The sequence below is a fragment of the Bubalus kerabau genome, chromosome 6 (genome assembly GCF_029407905.1).
Source record: "Bubalus kerabau isolate K-KA32 ecotype Philippines breed swamp buffalo chromosome 6, PCC_UOA_SB_1v2, whole genome shotgun sequence".
Lineage (NCBI taxonomy): Eukaryota > Metazoa > Chordata > Mammalia > Artiodactyla > Bovidae > Bubalus > Bubalus kerabau.
Window position 1 is genome coordinate 86,698,191 of NC_073629.1, and position 20,940 is coordinate 86,719,130.

Consider the following 20,940-nt stretch of genomic DNA (forward strand, 5'->3'; position numbering starts at 1 on the left):
TCTTGCCTGGAGAATCCCAGGGATGGGGGATCCTGGTGGGCTGCCTTCTATGGGGTTGCACAGAGTTGGACATGACTGAAGTGACTTAGCAGCAGCAGCAGAATAAACATTAGATGTCCCACATGAAGTGATGTACGTCTTTAGTGACTGGCATCAAATCAGTTACCAAGGACCATTTCTCCTGGATGGAATGATCCCCAAGTTCCAGTCCCATAGGAGATCCTATGCTACCTGGTGAAACTTCTGTCTCCATGATGGTGCCCGTGGCAACTACCAAGTAAATAATGGTGGTATTTTGAAATGGAAGACTCTAGTTTTGGTTGCATATGTCTCAGCTTCCTTTATTAAAAGGCAATGCAGAAATGAATGAAATGATACCTAAGGGTCTCGAATGTAAGGTGAAATGACAGAGGTCCCCGATGCAATGATATAAAACCTGGCATCAGCCCCTGCAAGCTCTGCTCAGTTCCCTTTCATGATGGCTGCATACTCCTTCTGGTGTTCAACCAGCTTCAGGAATACTTGATATTTCTTGTCATAATACCTGTAGGAAAAAAATAATCGTTGAATGATCTCAACAAAACTGCTGTGCAGCTTCCCCCAAGGTTTAGAAGAACAGGAATGTCTGTTTCGGTTTTGCAGACACTTCCCACTCTTTGGATGCGGACAGCACCCTGAGTCACATGTTTCACACCCACTATCTTTAACCTCCATGGGTGAATCTACATCTCCATTTTAGAGGTAAAGATTTTATATCTCAGAGCTAGCTGCTCAAGGAGGAAAATCTAAAAGAGTATCACTAAAAATGGGCAGAGCTGGAATTCAAACTCAGGGCTACCTGATTTCAAAGCCTCCACCATAACATAGTGAAAAACCCAGGGCTGACACAGGACTTTTCGCATTCTCAGCTTCAATAAGTATTGCATACATGACTACTCCACCCTTACTCCAGTTTAGTGACTGGTTTAAAGTCATAGCCTGCCCAGAGATGAGACTGAGTGTTTTAATCACCCTTTGCAGATTCTGCACCTGTGTTTCCTTTGCAGACTGCTTTATCTGGGAGTAAAACCCTATGAAAACATGACTAACGCCTCTCCTGGAGCTGCACCCTGCCTTCCAGGCATCCCACAGAGGACCCTGCTCTCCTGTACTCTCTGGCTGAGTCTTCAGATGAGACGTGTTAGAACTAGTGTTGCCCATGAGTCAGACAGCAGAGCAGCTGAAGCTACCTTGGCATCACAATCTTCACAAGGACGATAGTAGCTAAGACCAGTTATACTTGCAGATGGCAGCTTGGCCCTTATTCCTTTTGGCTGGGAGAAAGGGTAAGGGGTTAATGAAACCTGTCTAACATGTCTTGGTAGATTCTGAGGTTCTTTGAAAAGAAGTCTTCATGAAGGAACTTTGGGGCAAGCTTGGGAATTGGGGGTGAGAGAGTGTAAAAGTAACCCTGGATTACACATAGGGACTTCTACCTGTAACACGCAGGGCTAAATGGATCAATAGAATACAACCCCCCAGTGCCACCCCACCCCCCACCCCAGCATTTCTACTTTAAGAATTCTGGTAACTTAAGACCTGTGATGGGGCCAAACACAGGGTTAAGAAGTGGACTTTGAGGCCTGGGTTTGAATCTCAGCTTGGCCTCATTGCTAGTTGTGTGACCATGGATATTTTACTTAATCTATTCATTCCTAAATGTCCTATTTGTAAATGGGACAGCTCTCAACCTCAGCTCTCTACCTCAAGAGAGCTGTTATGTGAACTAAATGAGGTAATATTTGAGAAGCTCTTAGAACAGCACCAGGATCATAGCAAGTGATATCAACGCTGGCTATGGCTACTCCTTAAAAATTAATGTTCCAGTCTTATCATCAATCTCACTATACGTAGGTTCTATTAAAACTCACTCTATGAGCCTCCAAATTTATTAACCACAGAATGATTTGGGGAACAGCAATTTGCTTCTTCTAATGTTACTCTCTGACAGTCTAATGTCAATAATTTTTTTTTTCACTATATGAGATGGATTTTCTGACTCTGGGGACACTTCTAGAAGGGAGCTTGGGTCAGTATTCCTTCTCATATACTTGAAGATTTCCAGTTTTAATACTGAAACCTTCGCAGCAACTTTGTACAGTGGGAAAAGCATCAGCTTTTCAGGCAGAGAAGGCTAGGTGATTTGGGGGAACTTCTTTAAATGGTCTGAGTCTCAGTTTCCCCGCTGTTCGAGGGATAACAGTACCTAATGTCATAGAGTGACTGAACTTTAAATATGAAAATGAACACGAAGTACTCCCCAGGCTGTCACACTCTTACACACGTGAGCTAATGTTCTTATATCCTTCTAGTATTCTGAAATGTCAAGAGATGGATAGACTGTTATTCAGGCATAAAAAAGAATGAAATAATTAATGAAATTTGCAACCACATGGATGGACATAGAGATTATCATACTAAGTGAAGTCAGAAAGAGAAAAATACCATATAATATCACTTATACATGGCATCCAAAAAAAATTATACAAATTAACTATTTACAAAACAGAAATAGACTCACTGACATGGAAAACAAACTTATGGTTACCAAAAGAGAAAGGGAAGGAGGGATAAATTAGGAGCTTGGAATTAAAATACATACACTACTATATATAAAATAAATAAGCAACAAGAACTTACTGTATAGCACAAGGAACTATACTTAATATCTTGTAATAAACTATAATGGAAAAGAATCTAAAGAAGAATATATATATATATATACACACACATACACACACATATGCACACATATATACATATCTGCATAACTGAATCACTTTGCTATATGCCTGACACATAACACAACACATTATAAATTAACTACACTTTAACAACAACAAAAAAGAGAGATGGATAGACTATATTTTCCCTTTTTTATACATGGCAAGCTGAGGTCCCAAGGCACTTCTTTCCCTGTGCTTGTAATTTTTCAATCTTTTTTTTTTATTGTGGTAAAATATACATACCACGGCTTCCCTGGTGACTCAGATGGTAAAGTGTCTGCCTTCAATTTGGGAGACCTGGGCTCAATCCCTGTGTTAGCAAGATCCCTTGGAGAAGGAAATGGCAACCCACTCCAGTACTCGTGCCTAGAAAATTCCATAGACCAAGGAGCCTGGTAGGCTACGGTCCATAGGGTCACAAAGAGTCAGACACGACTGAGCAACTTCACTTCATACATAGCACGAAATCGACTGTTCTAGACATTTTAACCTGCACAATTTAGCAACATCAAGCACGTTCATATTACTGTGCAGTCATTGCCACCATCTATCCACGGAACAGTTTTCACCTTGCAAAACTAAAACTCTACCCATTAAACAGTAACTTCCCTTTCTCTCCTTTTCCCTAGTCTCTAGCCACCACCATTCTATTTTCTGTCTCTCTGAATTCAACTATACTAGGTCCCTCATGTAAGTGGCATGCTATGCTAAGTCCTTTCAGTCGTGTTTGACTCTGTGCAACCCTATGGACTATAGCCCGCCAGGCTCCTCTATCCATGGGATTCTCCAGGTAAGAATACTGGAGTGGCTTGCCATTTCCTTCTCCAGGGAGTGGCATGTAAATGGAATCATACGATATTTGTCATTTTGTTACTGACTCTTTTCACTAACATAATGTCCTCAAGGCCCATCCACGTTGCAGCATATTTCAGAATCCTATGTTTTTAAGGCTGAATAATATTCGATCATATGTACATACCACTTTTTCTTCATGTATTCAACTGTCAGTGGACACCTAAGTTGCCTTCATTCAGCTACTGTGAATAATGCTGCTATGAACATGGGTGCCTAAATACCCAGAAGTGGACTTTCTGGGTTATATGATAATTCTATCTTTAAATCTTGAGAAACCACTGTATTATTTTCGACAGAGGATGCACCATTTTACATTCCCACTAGCAGTGGGCAAGGGATCCAGTTTTTCTGCCCCCTTGTAAATAAAAGTGAAAAGTGAAAGTGTTAGTTGCTCAGTCTTTGTGACCCTATGGACTGTTGCCCACCAGGCTCCCCTGTCTGTGGACTTCTCCAGGCAAGAACACTGGAGTGGGTGGCCATTCCCTTCTCCAGGGCATCTTCCCAACCCAGGGATTGAACCCAGGTCTCCTGCATTGCAGGCGGATTCTTTACCATCAGAGCCACCAGGGAAGCCCATACTAGTTATTTTTTGCTTTTTTGACAGTAGCCATCCTAATGACTGTAAATTGGTATCTCATTGTGGTTTTGATTTGCATTTCCCTAAAGATTAGTGATGTTGATCTTTTCATGTGCTTACTGACTGTATATTATTTTTGGAGAAATGTCTATTCAAGTCCTTTGCCCATTTTTGATTTGGGTTGTTGGTTTTCTTGGTGTTGAGTTTTAAGAGTTATCTGTATATGGATATTAATCCTTGATCAGATAATCCTCGATCCTTCCATCTTGGGTCCGTGTGGCACAGACCTGAGTGAGTGTTTTGTTCAGACAAGAACATGATTTGAGTCAAGATGTTGAGAAAGGCCCGGAAGGGAACCGGCTCTCTTTCCACTTGCAAATCTTCGGGCCACCTGTAGATGGTGCTAGAGCACCGTGTGTGTCTCCCTCGCAGAGGCCCGCTCCCAGCTGACAGCAAGAAACCAAGGATTCTTCTCAAAAGAACACGTAGGATCTACTCAAAGAACTGAAAAACAGACTTTCCTCAAAAGTCTTCGGAGGGTCAGTGAGGAGATGGAAAGAAGAATCTGTTTCTAATTTCAACAAAAGAGGGATGTTGCTAGCCCAGGGCTCCCACCGCTGCGGGGAACTCAGATCTCTCTCCATGTTCTGGCATTGAGGTCCTGCAGGTACTGGTCTGCTTTACAACCCCGGTATTTAGAGGGGTTTATATTCAGGGGATTAACAGCTCCCATTTGGAGATCTTCTAAGAAAATAAAAGGTGGATGGCTTTTTCCACGGACCATTCCACTCTGTTAAACATTGATTATGCTTTGGTGGGATCAGCACCTTTTCTTGTCCATTACATAAGGTAGAATTTGCTTTTATGTCTTAACCTCAAATACTTTCCTAAAACGATAAAGCCACTGGCACAATTGTTCCTTTATCTCTAAACTGAAAACCAGTGAGTCAGTATAGGTTCTTTTCATCTCTCGAATGGACTGTTGAAAAGTTTTCCATCTGGTCTCTCTGCTTCTACCCTTAGGCCCTCTCAAGCATCCTCTAAGAGGATCTTTCTAATATCTGCATCTGAACAGGTCCCACCACTCCTTAAAATTCACTATCTCCATTCTGCTGGTAGGATGAAACCTGAGGTCCTTAGCTCCCTCACAGCTCCCTATGAGAGGAACCCTCTGTTCCCCCCACACCCTGTTCCATTTCCTATCATCTCCCATCTCATACTTTGCATTTCAAGATTATGAGTTGTTTAGAGTTTCCTGAATATACTATGCCGTTCCCACCTTTATAACTTGGCCTTTGTTATTCCCTCTACTGACAAAGTTCTTTTTGGTTTTGGTTTGACAATTTCTTTTAAGCATTTAAAGTCAGATAAACTTAACCTCCTCTCAAAAGCTTTCCCTTACTCCTACAGGGTCAAATTTTCTTCTGCTGTGGGTTACTTTATCACCTGGTAATACTTTTATTATAAAACATACCTGTTTGTCCTGAAGTGATCTATTACATAAATAAGATTGTGTCTTACTCTCTCCTAAGTCCTGCCTAGATGTCAAAGAGCATAATGGCTCAAAGATAGGAGGGACTTAGTAAATAAGTGTTTTGTGAATTGGGGTTAAAACATTAATCAAAGTGATGGTGGTCTACTGTAGAGCACAGGGAACTATACTCAATATTGTAATAACTACAAAGGAACAGAATCTGAAGAAGACACACACACACACACACACACACACACACACAGGCATGCATATATATAACCGAACTGCTGTGCTATATACCTGAAACTAACAGGATATTGTAAATCAAATATACTTCAATTAAAAAAAAAAAGTCATGTTGTAACCCTCAAAGTCACGTAATGCAAAGGCAAAGGGTGGAGAAACAGATAGATGCTACTGTGTGGGAAGACATGAGATTTCCATTTTAGGACAGATGAGACCAGATTTGCTGTTAATGATCTAAGGAAAAGAAATTGATTTGAAGTTCAAAGTTCAAAAGCTAATATTTGACCCCCAGGTCTGGCCCTTCCTAGCTCTGCAATCTTAGGGAATTGAAAAGGACTTTAGCTTTCTGAGATGTAGTTTTATCAACTATGAAATGAAAAGGCTGGCTTGCTGAGCCCCGCGGTTTATTCCAGCTCTAGAGTTGCATGTGTCTGTTGTTTTCATTCCTCAGCATTGTGGACAGAAAACATATAAACTTACCTTTTATCCTCATGTCTAGGAAACACAACTTTTCCAACTTTGCTCATTTTTGCCATTGCCTCCTGTCAAATAGAAAACAGAACACAGCTAAGTTGGAAAGTTAAAACCTAAGTGAGGCCTATCACAGGCAAAAACATGCTAATGAGAATTTATTTCCCCTTAAGAGATTCAGTGAGTTCATTTTTTTTCAACTTAATCTCTCCGGTGTTAAGATGAAAACCGAATGAATATTAAAAGTTACATCTACCACCACAAGCCTGGGCTTAATAAATGATTGCCTGTTGAGACCTCCAGTGCATAAAGATCCTGGAAAGCAAAGCACAAAAGTGATGGCTTGCAGGGGGCTATGGGAGGGAACTATTTCCACTTCCCATTGCCCGGACATGAGGGCCTGAGAAGGTAACAATCTGCCACTGAGCCTGTTGTCCACTTAACTCACAACAGTAACTGAACAGAAGCCACTCTGCACCCAAACTTTAGGTTAGAATATTTAAGACCTCTTCATTTCACTTTCAGTTCTTTTCCCAGTAGTCTCTGCAACTGTGAGTACAGATGTGAGACCTCTGGGCTGAGCCTAACAGACTTGACCTCAGGACATTCTTGTCTTTGCAATGGGGCAGGTGGGCAGTCAGCAAGTTGCAGTGTCTTGGGTGGACATGGTTGGAATGAACAGCAGCAAGATCAACCACAGATTGCATTGGCTCCATTGCATGAAAGGAGAGGTCAGGTTTCCTTGGGTGGTCTCTCAATGTTGTTAAGTCCATGGGAAAGTTAGGGGAGTAGAGTGAACCCATACTTTGTGGAATCCAAAGTCTTGACTTTGGGAGATTGCAAGCAATAGCATGACAAAGCTCCTCAGAAGAGGTCCTGTCTTGGGAACAGCTATTGAACTCCTATTGTTAAGGATGTAGTCATTCTGGGGTCACATATGTACAACTTCTTACTCTATACATGTATTAATTACTATGTACCAGACACTGTGCTAGGAATACAGATTTGTGTAAGACATGCTCTATGGCCTAGAGAAACTCACATACTAGCAGAGGAGGAAAGAAACCTAAGAATCTGACTACCACACAGAATGTGAAAGGCCTGGGCATCTTCAAAACATGCCCAAGTGTTTCCCTGAACATCCTTTCCACTTTACTGGTGATTTATTTATTTACATATACATACATATGTACTTATACAATTCTATAAATATTATATTTATTATTTATCACTAATTCTTGTGTGACAAGTCATGTACTTACTAGTTTATATTCCTTCTCTGCCTCTTCATCCTTTGTTCTAACCAGAATGTAAGCTACATAGGCTGGGAGATATGTCTGTTTGCAGCTTAATCTCAGTACCTGAAATATTCATAAAACATATCGAGCCCCTTCCATGTGCCAAGCACAGCATTCACTATATATGGAAAACAGAGATGAAGAATTAAGTGGTCCTTTCATCAAGGAGCTCACCATGGAATGGAAAAGACATTTACTGCGATCAAAATAGAATGTGATAAATACCATGCTAGAAGCAGATAAACTTCAATAGCTATTCAAGGATTAAGAAACTTGATACTTTTTCATCTACTAATCACTTATTTCATCTATTAATCACTTACACATATTTCCAATCTGGCAAATATGTTCTACCAGCTCTTTCCCAAGGATGCCATGGACATTCTGACTAGTTATCTGGTTTCCTGGTGTCCAGGGGTTTTAAAAGTGCTGTTTGGGAGATCAGAAATGCTGAGAGTAAGAAGCCCACTGACAGAAGGAAAAAAACAGCAGGCTTACTAAAGAGGAGGTTTGAAAAATTATGAAAAGTTATTGAAAAGGGAATCAAGGTGAAAGGATAAGAACCAACAAAGGGCAGTCTAGAGACAGTTTGTAAAAGAGCAACCATATCTTAGTGCGGTCACTGCTGTTCCACTTGGCAAGAATATTTAAAGAGCTCTGCTCACCCCAACGTAAGCCAGACGTTCTCCTTCATAAACTAAATTCTGATTTCCTCTAAAGCAAGTCCCATGTGTTGCTGAGATGGGTGCAGTCATCCCCCCCACCAACTTTGCCACTAGGTCTCCTGTTTTGGGCTCGCTTCTTCCTTCACAGCGGTGCTCTGTTCTGCTCTGCCTGTTTTAGGGCAGACCTGCCTGCTCTGAATCTTGAAAATACCCTGGGGGAATCCTCAGCATTGGGCTTAGGCTTTAGACTTGAGCCGACATTCCAAGACCGCCTTCATGGGTGGGATCCAGGAAACTTGTATTATACAAGAAGCATCATAAATGTCACTTCCCTTCCCACCGTAATGGATGTGTAGACACATGGCAGATAGCAGGGAATTCTTTCTTCCTGTCTTCATGTTACTTTTGCTTATTTTTAAAATAAATTTTTGATGAATAAAAGCAATAGAGATTTCAAAGGTTTAACAAGAGGTTATTTTGTTTCTCACAAAAGTACAGATTTAAGACATTAAGCTGAGCTCAGGTCCTGATTCCACAGAAGGTCTTTCCTGACTCATCCTCACTGCATGCCTCCCACCCAGAATGAGTTATCTGCTACTCTAGAAACTTATGCTTCCATCTATCATAGCATTTATGACACAGTACCACAATTTTTTGTTACCACATCAGCTTCCCCAATAGACTCCTGCTCCTTAAGCAGCAACTCTTTTAACCATTTCCACTGCCAAACTCAGCATCTGGTGTATCATACGTGCCCAGCAAATGTCTATGGGATGAGTGAACTTAAGGACCATACACATAAAGGAATGTTAAAATGGAAGTTTTGTCTGAGAGCTAAAGTTGACAGATATAAGATACCAAAGTGAGCTGGAAACAGACCACCCTGAAAGGGTAGCTGAGGACCCATAAATCAACTCTGAAACCTTTCATCCATGTGGAAGGTCAGAAAAAGAGGTGGAATTTTAGGAGGGAGCTGTGTGTGGACTGAGCATCAGGGCTCCTTCCAGGGGAGGGGGTGAGAGCATGGTTTCACTGATATCAACTAGGGATATCAACACATGTCCCTGATGTTGTGGGACAGGGTGGGCTGAGTGTACCTCTTGTCTGGAGGAGAAGTGCTAGCTGGCAGCTTTGGTATAGAAGTGAAGGAGGGTTGTCCTGGGATCAGCGAGTTCTGCCAGTGTCTGTCAGACTTCAAAAGGCATGACTGTTTTCCACAGACCCGAGGTGGCCATGGGTGAGAGGGCTTTGTGGGTTGTCTTAGATCCTGGCCAGTATGGCCATCTAATGAGGAGAGGGAGCCTGCACTGGGAACCTGCTATAAAGCACAGAAAGCTCAGCTCAGTGCTCTGTGATGTCCATGGTTGGGATGGGGGTGGGATGGCAGGGAGGTCCAAGAGAGAGGGGATATATGTGTACACATAGCTGATTCAGTTCACTGTACAGCAGAAACGAACACAACATTGTAAAGCAATTATATTCCAATTTAAAAAAAGAGAAAAAAGAAGCTGAGGCAACCAACTGGATTTTTAAGGAATTAAAAGAGCTACTAGAATGGAGAAGGACAAGGACAAGATACAATGAGATGTCTACAGAAGTGGAGAGTCTCCCTAAAAAATCTGCAATGGAGCCTAGCTGTAAACACATTTTTGACTTAGCACCAAGCCCATTTATGACACTGCTATTCAAGATAAGAACTTTGCTACACCTCTTAACTCTCTTCCTTTCCAGCTTCCAACCACATCTGAAGAACAAGAAGAAAGCTAACATATTCTTGGAGAGAAAGTGAATGAGGAAAAACAGAAGAATCTAATCACAGCCATCTCTTCATATCCCCAGCAGTCCTGGCTGGAGGAATGAGGAGCTGTCTTATCTCTAGATGAACGTTGAAGTGATGAGCATGATACATTTCTTGGTATTCTAATGTTGGAATTTTGGTTATGTCTCATGACTTACAGGGACCATAAAACCCATATTATCTAAGTGACTTTCTGCTTACTTAAGAAAGTAATGGGACTACCAAAATTTTTAAGTAGGCCAGAGAGAAACGAGCTAAAGTGCACAGATATAAAGGGACAGTGGGAGTAAAAAATATAGTTGTTTTTCAATTCTGTCTCAAAAATTATGTATATGTGCATAATAAACAATAGTTGAAAATATATTAAAAAAAATCAACAGGTTCAGGAGCATGGGTGGTTAGTTTTTTAGTGTTCACTTGTTTTTTTCTGTCTTCACTTGATACAGTGGCACAAAGGGATTTGATCATTTGAAGGAGAATAAAACAAAACTGCACTCTAAAAAAAAAGTGATGCTTCTAGAGGTAATCAAAATGACTCGTGGTCATTCTCCTTTCTTCTGGGAGGCAGGGCTCATTAAGGGTATTCAACACAATATGGAGAATACCCAGAGAACCGGTGCTGCCATCAGAAACGGCACTGCTGAGTTTTCCCATTTTTCCAAATCATTAACATAAAACTGAAACCTCATGAACCCACTGGCTGCAGTAAATCTGGAAATTACCACAGCATAACAATATGAATTTATTATGGACATGCTGACACGTGCTAAATATAGTCACCTCCCCCCCACAATGTATTTCTGTTCAAAAGGGTTTATTTGAAGTTGGCCTCAAAATTCATTCTTTTTGTCAGCAGGCAAGAGCCCGACAATCTGGATTTGTAGCACGCTACCCTCTTTGTTGGGGAGTCTAGACAGAAACAACGAAGACAGGGACTTTTCTCTTTCCTTTTTGCCCACACAATGAGAGCTTTTGAAAACAAAATATTTGGTAAAATCGCCTTTTAATCACTTCTTTTCTTTCTCTCTATAAGGCCGAGCTATAAATAAACCATGAAAGTTCACATTTGATCGTCACTTCTGTAAGAAAAAATAGGAGCCCTGTACCAGGGCCATGAAAGACCGCATTCATGGGGTATGACCCTTCCCTGCCGTGTCAAGGCCGAGATACCAGTCCGCACACGCAGCTCACCACTTCCCTGGGAGCAGCGCTGGCAGCCACCAGGCCTGTGTAGGCCCAGGGAACTCCCAGTTCTCACGTCTTCCAGACTGGCTTGGGAGCCACCGGAGGGCTGTAGGCTACACTGGGTGAGGTACCCAGGGAAGTCAGGTTCAAGAAAGGAAGGCGCTCATCAGCACCCATGGAGAAGAAGGGGATTCCGAGAGTGGCAGACAGAAATGTCGGCAATTTGGGGAGCAGGGGATTTGATACTTTCCCTCCCACCCAGGAGAAGGGGAACAATGACCTTAAGACTTTGGGAAGGCTGGCAGGTAGTCTAGACTTAGGCACCAAAGTGCAATGCATGTTTGGCAGTGTCGAGTCATGGTCTGCAGGGAAGAACAACCACAGCCTGACCTGGTGGGAGCTAGACTGTGACTCCCACAAGGCAGGAACCATGTCACTGTAAGTCTCACGCTTAACATGGTCCTAGCACATAAGGGCATAGTTGCTTGGTTAATGTTGGCTGAGCTGCTGAATGAAAGGGTGGTGACATTCATGACAGAGGTAATGGAAGATCACCAAATGGTGTTCCTAAAATAGCATACATGCGCTCCAGGGAGTGCTGGAGATGACCTACTAAGATTTCAGAAGAAAATATTGGGAGTGCTGCTTATATGACTTTTAGTCTGAGGAAATTAATTCAGCTTTAATATGCAGATTGTCACCAGTTCTAAAAGTTGGTCCACACATCAGCCATGAATAAGATGTGTGAGGCCTCCTAAAGGGAGGATGAGAGTGCTGCTACACCACCTCAGAGGCCAGCAGGGCACTCCATGCTGTGTCCCCAGCTTCCAGGGGTTTGCTACGTGTCGTCATTTATGTGTTCCAGGTTGGTAGGTTTATGTGCAAGCGTGCGTGTGCAGTTGCTAAGTCACGTCTGACTCTTTGTGACCCCATGGACTGAATAGCCAGCCAGGCTCCTCCATCCATGGGATTTCCCAGGCAAGAATACGGGAGTGGGTTGCCATTTCCTCCTCCAAGGGTCTTCTTGACTCAGGGATTGAACCTGTGTCTCCCACGTCTCCTGCTTTGCAGGTGGATTTTTTACCACTGAGTCACCTGGAAAGCTAATAAGTCAGATAGAAAAAGATAAATACTGTATGACATCACTTATATGTGGAATCTAAAAAAATAATACAAATGAATTCATATGTAAAACAGTAGAGGACAAACCAGTGTTTATCAATCGGGACAAGGATGGAAGGATGGGTAAGATGGGAGTAGGAGATTGAGAGAAATAAATTATGTATAAAATAGATAAGCAATAAGCATATACTGTACTATTGTATAGCACAGGGAATCAGTCTTTATCTTGTAATAGCTTCATGGAGTATAATCGGTAAAAATACTGAGTCACTATGCTGTATACTTGAAATTAACATAATATCATAAATCAACTATACTTTAATTAAAAAAAGAAAAAGAATACTGTTTGATATATACAGAGGCACATACAAAATCATTTAGAAATCATCAATAATCATTTAAAAAATCATTAAAAACTCATCTGGCCATAGACAGTGTACCTTCAGCTATTGCATAATGTTAGTATGATGCTATTATGATGAAATAGTATCTTATTTCAGCTCTATTTCCGTTGTTTTATTTGTAAATAATCTACAAGCACAGTAGAATATGCATGTGCTTTTTCATAAATAAGTTTCCATGTATTTAGGATGTAAGTTCAATTTCTTTTTAAACTGATGGAGTTTATGAGCCAAAAAGCAAGGTGTCCATTGGCCCAGCAGTCAACTCCCATGGTTGTTGCTAGGTGACCAGTTCAGCCAAGATACTGCAGGTGCTACTTTGTGCTGTGCATTGTACTAATCACTTTATGTACATGACTCTTTAAATTCTCAAAATGACTATGACACAGATATCATCATCTATCTTCACTTTATGGGCCAAGTGAATGGAGAGAGTATGAGGAATTTGCCCAAGGTAAGAAAGCGAATATGCAGTAAAGCTAGAATTCAGACCCACCTCTGACTCCAGGCTTTTGCTTAGCCCTACACTCAGGCGTGACCCTCCTGTCCTCCTTGCAACGCAAAAACCTCGTGCCTGAGTCCCCTGGTGGTGGTGGTTTAATAAGTCGTGTCAACTCTTGTGACTCCGTGGATTGTAGCCTGCCAGGCTCCTCTGTCCATGGGATTTCCCAAGAACACTGGAATGGGATGCCATTTCCCTCTTCAAGGCAGCCACCAGGGAAGCCCTGAGTCCCCTGGGCTTGAGTTCAAATCCCACTTCTGCTGCTGATTAGCCATGTGATCGATGTGTGTGTGTTTGTGAGACACACCAATACAGAACACTGTACCTTTTTTCAAAGGTGCTGACACATAGCTCTGAAATACATGAATCTGCCTTCTTGAGGAACTCTGACTCATTTGACTGGAACAACAAGTTCACATGCTAATGTGTGGGCTGAGGCACATGACCCCTCTGAAGAAAAACAAAGTATAGCAATGTGATTCTCCTCCAGCAAGTGTTAAGAAATGGCTCGTTGTTCTCCTATTTATTTTGTTTTTCGTTTTGACACACTCATCTTTTGACCTGCACCTGGTATTCTGTGTAACCTCCGTGACAACAACAATTGAGAGGCAAGAAAGGATGAGAGAAAGGAAAGTAAGTCTGTATCACGAATCATGACAAAGACTCACGCCTCATTTATAATTTTAAATACATGGCATCAATCTACCTAACCTGTATGTGAAATTATATTGTTAATTTATCTGCATCCTTGCTTACTGTCTATTTCTTCCTTGGCTTTCACATCTACTCCTTCCTTGTGAATCTAAGCTCTATGAAATCAGGTCCTTGGCTTTCTTATTCATTGATGTATCCTTAGCTTTTAGGAGGATGTTAGCTGAAGGTTATTTGAAAGTATACACTAATTAAGTGTCTGTTCTGGTGAGGCACTGTGTATCTATATCTTGCCTCATTTGATGCTCACAAACATTCTGTAATGAAGGACTTATTATCTAAATTTATAATGAGGAAACAGAGGCTCAGAGCGGTTAAGTGACTTTCCTAAGCTAGTAGACGGATTAGCTAGGATTTGAAACTTGCTTTAACTCATGAGTAAGACCAGGCCTATTCCTTGACAAGCTCACAGTTAATCGATTTCCAGCATTAGTTCAAGACAGTTTATCTTGCTCTGATGACTTTAAGGCCCTGTTAAACCCTAAAAGCTTGCTTTCTCCACCATCAAAGACAAATTCAATTATAGTTATGATATTGTGCTCACAAAGGCAGGAAGATTCGTTGATGTATGGAAAGACTGTTCATATTAATTTTTGAAGCAAACAAAATTATTGCCAGCTGTATGACCCTGAGTAAGGCTCTAGCCTTCCCTGGGACTCACTTTCCTTATCAGCAAAATAAAGGGATTGGATTAGATTATTTCTAAAATCTTTGCCAGCTTTGCAATCTGTTGGTTCCATGTACATGTCTTTTTTTGATTAACTTTCAGTTGACAAATGAACCATTTACTCTCAATGGTACATTTTATTTTATTTATTTATTTTATTTAACTAGGTTCACTCTAAGAGGCAATATACCTACCATGTTTCCCCAGCAAGGTACAGCTTATTCCAACTCAGTCATACAATCATGGCAGAGGGGAGAAGTCCCATAATAGGTAAGGATACCTACCACTGTGATATTTTGAGATGCAGTCCTAATACAGGGCCTGGTTGCAAAGGGGTTGGGCCCTAAAATGAATAGCTGAGCAACTATTCATCCTACTTACATTGGTTTGACTTGGCTCTTATGAGTTTTCTCAAAGGCAAAATATCAAGCTTCTTGCTAAAAGCATCCAATTATAGACTTCAAAACTGCAAGCTATCACCCATTTAATAATCTGTTATCGATTGAAAAAGAAATGCTCCTGCTGATATTTCTGGCTGAGTACTGCAGTGAGCTATGACAGAAATGCTACTATTAATAATAACTCAACAACAAAAATAATAATGGCAGCTAATGGCCCAATACTCTATTAAACACTTTGTTGTTGCTGTTGTTGAGTCACTAAGTTGTGTATAATTCTTTGCGACCTCACTGACTGTAGCTTGCCAGGCTCCTATGGAATTTTCCAGGCAAGAATACTGGAGCCAGTTGCCATTTCCTACTCTCTCTAAGGGATCTTCATGACCCAAGGATTGAACTCGTGTCTCTTGTGTCTCCCGCATTGCAGGTGGATTCTTTACCATTGCGCCACTTGGGAAGCCCCATTAAACACTTTACCTACTTCACATCCCCAACTGAAAGATGAGGAGACAAACAGTTTTGGAATTCTATTCTTAACCATTCACTGTGGAACAAAGGCTTTGGTGATAAAAGAGACCATAATTCAAACCCTGCTGCTGCTGCTGCTGCTAAGTCGCTTCAGTCATGTCTGACTCTGTGAGACCCCATAGACGGCAGCCCACCAGGCTCCGCCATCCCTGGGGTTCTCCAGGCAAGAACACTGGAGTGGGTTGCCATTTCCATCTCCAATGCATGAAAGTGAAAAGTGAAAGTGAAGTTGCTCAGTCGTGTCCGACCCTTAGTGACCCCATGGACTACAGCCTACCAGGCTCCTCCATCCATGGGATTTTCCAGGCAAGAGTACTGGAGTGGGGTGCCTTGCCTAGCTCTGCCATTTAACACTCTGATTCTCAGTTTTAAAAATGGGAATCTTAATACCTATTGTATAGGTATATTGCTATGAAATAAATGATTAAAAGCATGCTGCTGCTGCTGCTACATCGCTTCAGTCGTGTCCAACTCTGTGCGACCCCATATTCGGCAGCCCACCAGGCTCCGCCGTCCCTGGGATTCTCCAGGCAAGAACACTGGAGTGGGTTGCCATTTCCTTCTCTAATGCATGAAAGTGAAAAGTGAAAGTGAAGTCGCTCAGTCGTGTCCAACTCTTAGCGACCCCGTTGTTGTTATTATTACTACTACTATTTACCCATCAACTGAAACAAACCTTATTTTCCCAGAAGCTTTATTAAAAGTAAGAGTTAACATGCATCACTAATACTTGGATATATGTTTCAGGTTGGTGGGGTGGGTGGATTAGGGAAGGTCGTGGATGTTAACAATCTCATGGCTCCTTATCATCCTTTCTGGATGATTGCTTCTCCATCTGCAAGCAAAAACCTCTACTCTGAGTTCTATGCCATCTAACGATAGAGATATAATCATACTTGGTTCCTCTGCATCTCTGTGCTGTCATCATTAGCCTCTTGTTGATGACAAACGAGCCCAAGGCTTAGATATCATCTCCCTAAAGGAGCCCAAGGCTTAGATATCATCTCCCTAAACGAGCCCAAGGCTTAGATATCATCTCCCTAAACGAGCCTAAGGCTTAGATATCATCTCCCTAAACGAGCCTAAGACTTAGATATCTTAAACGAGCACAGGGCTTAGATATCGCCTCCCTATCCATCTAGGGGTCTGTCATTGTCATGTAAGACTTCAGGGTCTGTTTACAAGACCCATCCAATGCTTGAGACTTATGGTTTTGAAGTGTTTTCAATATTATAATTGCCACTTTCTGACTTCAGTTGCCCATTAATTTAATCTTGTTTGCCACATCATTCCTATCATATGTCTTCCTCCACCTGACAGTTATTGCCAGAATCTCAGTCCCTTTTTTCAGTCTATATACCTTTTCTGACTTATTTCTTCCATATATAGGGGTGAGTCCCTGTCCATTAAATCAAACACTGCTCAATAAGAGTCACCACTAATTCTCTTTTATTTGTCAAACTCAATTGATACATCTAATCCACAGACATTCCTTAGCAGGAATATGCTTCATTTATGACTGTAGGAGAAAAACAAAGTTTAGGAAGGAGTGGGCTGAGGGGAGATTGCAACTTGAGAAAATACAGGATCCTGAAAGTTCTCAGGGTCCAAATACCTTGGAAATTTACACTTCCTGTTTCAAAGCTAATTTTGTATAGTGAAGATTTTTTTGGTCAACAGATCAGGCACCATAATTGACAGCAGAAAATAAAAATGTAATGGCATTAACATTTTTTAATGTTCCAAATTTGATATATTTTATTATACTCTGTTGTAAAACCAAAAATCCCCCCATTGCACAGAGGCTAATATCCTATAAGATCATGAAAAAGTGGTGTATAACATGCAAGACATGATGACTGAGCTCCAAGGGATGTTGGGTAGTCACTAGTCAATTTCTCTGTGTTTAGGCTGGTAAATAACCAAATTTTCTAAGACGCAGGTATTTTTCCATCTATTTTGTCCTCCACACTCCTTAAAGCTCCATGTTTTAGATTTCCAGCTCTCCTAGATCAGAGTCATATTAGAAGTGGGGCATGCATATCCTGGTCTAGCCTTTGGGTTGGCCTTAGACTGCTTTATGGTACAGATGTGCTTCTGGCTATGCCAGAATGCATTTCAAACCTACATTAGGAGGACAAAGACAAGCAGAGAGGATGCGTCTGAAACCAGGAGTAGAGGAGGCTGAAGATGTTGGCAAAGCACCAAAAGCATGAGAAAGCCAGGAGGGAAACTGGGAAGGAAGGAGAGAGCAGAGGTACACAGGGTAAAGAAAGCACGGCAGGCCGGCCCAGGATAACTCATATGTGTCCTTTTAAGTTGGTTTATAAGGTTTTCTTGTGTCCCAAAGCCCCCTCTATCTTAGCACTTGGCATGCAGTAGGATAAATGTCTGTTTACTTATATGTTTCTTACACTAGACAGTGAGAGCTCAGAAGAGAGAGGCCATTAATTTTACCAGTATCCTCAACAATAGATATAATGTGACTTTTCAATAAGTAATGTTGAGAGAGTAAAAGAACGAATGAGTAGATAGATCAATGAATGAATGAATCAGGGATGGGCTATCTGTACAAATCAACTTTAGGATCTCCCTCAATTGTACTTTTTGGTATTTCCTGTCAGGTCAACCTATTCTTCACTTTCAGATATCACACAGTTAAGATCATGGGCTCTGGACTGACTAGATCAGAGCCTTGGCTCTTTTAACTGAATGCCTTAGGCAATTTAATAACCTCTTTATGCCTCGGTTTACTCATCTATAAAATAGAAACAATAGAAATAATTACTCATAGAGTTAGTAAGACAAGAGAAAATATATGCAAACCATCTAATTTAGTGCCTGGCACAAGTGAGAGCTAAAAAATTTGTTATTTTTATAAAAATCTCCACTATCTCCATCCCAGCACTATACAGGATCGTATATTGTTTTCTTGAGCACTACTATTTAAAGACAGCACTTCCTAATCTTCTGCTACATGTGACATGCTGCCTTGGCAGTGGATTGATAAAAAGCATGGAATGAAGGCATTGCTCAACCCTGAATACCAGCTGATGCCTCTGGTTAATGCAGGGAAGGAAGAAGTACAATAAGCAGAATGGGGCCTGTAGGCAATAAAAGTTGTAGGAGCTTGTAGGTTTAGAAATACAGAGTTTATTTTTGGGTTGGACTTCCAGGCCTTTTACATAAAACAAAGAAAATAACACCTATGTCAGCTGTGTTTATGAACATGAGCTTGCGCTGGCTTTCTCAAAACATAGGGAATTCAGTCTACTTCCCTCTGTTTACTAAGTTATTGACAAACACATGATGTACTGGAAAGAAGACTGACCTGGAAATCAGGAGGCTCTGGTCCTGTATGAATCTCAGTCTGGGCTCTGTAATTTTGAATGAATTGCTTCCTTTCTTTGGATACTAGTTTCCTCATCTCCAAAACAAGAAGTCTGAGTCAGATAATGTTTTATTGTTCAACAAATAGTTATTGAGGACCTACTGTGTGCCAGACATTGTACTAGGCACTGTGGATACATAAGTGAATCAGATGGCTCTGATCCTTGACCTCATGGAGTTTAGAGTCTATTAGAAAAACACAGGAGCTATGTGAGAGCGCCAGATGGAGACAAAACTAGTTTGGGGGCTTAGCGAACTATCTGAAAGTTCACAAGGACATGGGCAAACAGTTAAAGAAAATTGATGAAGAGGGTCCCAGGCTGAAGAAAAGGCATATTTGCAGGTCCCAGGATAATATGGCTCATTCAAAGAACTAAAAGAAGTCCAAGGTGGTTTGAGTAGACAGAATGCAGGCAAAGAGTGAAAACAGACAAAGCTACAAATGAAGGCAGGAATAGGTTCTGGGGTGGCCTCTTAACATCATGTTAAAGGTTTCCGACATTATGCCAAAGTCAAGGGGAAGACATTGAAGATTTTTAAGCTAAAGCATCCTATTCAAGTTTGTAAAAGATCACTTTGGCAGATGTGTAGAGAATGGATTAGAGTGGTAAAAGTGGTGGTAGGGAACCCATTCAAGAGGCTCTTAGAGAAGTCCAGGTGAGAGCTGATGGTGGCTTGGACTAGGGTGGGACTGTGGAATTAAAGCAAAGTGGAGAATTAAAGAGACACAATGAGTAGTTTAGAAGGAGACCAGGAGAGACCAAAGTGGAGGAAGAAGAAGAGGGTGGGCTCCAAATGTCCTTGAGGTCCTGGCAGAAGTGATTAAGTAGATGTGGTACCATTACCAATACTGCCATGTCCTAAGCTAGCTCCAGTTTTGCAGGCAAAGGTGGAGATGCTGAGTTCAGGTTTGAACCTGTTTAAGTTGAGATGCCTGTGAGACCTTTAAGTGTAGATGTAGAGCTGCTTGCATATCAATAGAAAATGAATCCTTAGAAGTGGATGAGAGGGACAAAATGTTATAGAAGACCAACACAGAATTCTAGGTAGAGGAGAGACAGGAGCTGACAAGGAATCTGGAAAACAGCGTTACGAGCATCTCAGTAGGAGGAAAATCAAGAAAGTATGCTGTCAATGGGAAAGTGTTTCCAAATGAACTTATCTATGAAACAGGAACAGACTCACAGCCAGAGAGAACAGACTTGTGTTCGCCAAGGGGAGGGAGAGTGAGTGGGGGAATGGACTGGGAATTTGCAGGTAACAAGGTCCTACTGTAGGCATAGCGAACTATATTCAGTATCCTGTGATAAATCATAATGGATAAGAATACAAAAAGAATGCATATATATATTTATATATGAATAATGGAATTACTTTGCTGTACAGTGGAAATTAACACAATATTGTAACTCAACTATACTTTAATCAAGTTAAAAAAAAATAAGAAGAAAAGTGTTTCAATGAAGTGAGTACGCCACATTGCAAACTGCTGCTCAGGGTAAAGCAGGGTAAGGCCTGGACAGTCCTTTGTGGTGTACAATGACCTAGGTTAGCATTAGTGACCTAAATTAGCATGATTCTGGTAGATTTGTGGAACAGGAAGGCAGATCATCTTTGGTTGAGGAGAGAGGTGGTGTGTAAGAAAATCATGACAGGGCTTCCCTGGTGGCTGAGTGGTAAAGAATTCTCCTGCCAATGCAGGAGACATGGGTTCAATCCCTGATCTGGGAAGATCCCACATGCCACAGAGCAACTGAACCCCTGTGTCAAAACTATTGAGCCTGTGCTCTAGAGCCCACACACCACAACTTCTGAAGGCCGCGTGCCTAGAGCCCATGCTCAGCAACAAGAGGAGCCGCCCCAGTGAGGAACTGGTGCACAGCAACT

At 41.4% G+C, this 20,940-nt stretch overlaps 1 protein-coding gene across 19 annotated transcripts in view; it reads right to left on the reverse strand.

Moving 5' to 3' along the window:
- Positions 1-325: 325 nt before the first annotated feature.
- FGGY (FGGY carbohydrate kinase domain containing) overlaps positions 326-20,940 on the reverse strand; it is a 514,571-nt gene continuing 493,956 nt past the window's right edge. For all 19 annotated transcript variants that reach the window (XM_055585688.1, XM_055585682.1, XM_055585690.1 and 16 more), the window contains 2 exons: positions 6,398-6,459; positions 326-544 (listed from right to left, as the gene is read on the reverse strand). In XM_055585688.1, coding sequence (XP_055441663.1) covers positions 463-544; positions 6,398-6,459 — 144 coding nt within the window. In that variant the 3' untranslated portion in view covers positions 326-462. The remainder of the gene's footprint in view (positions 545-6,397; positions 6,460-20,940) is intronic.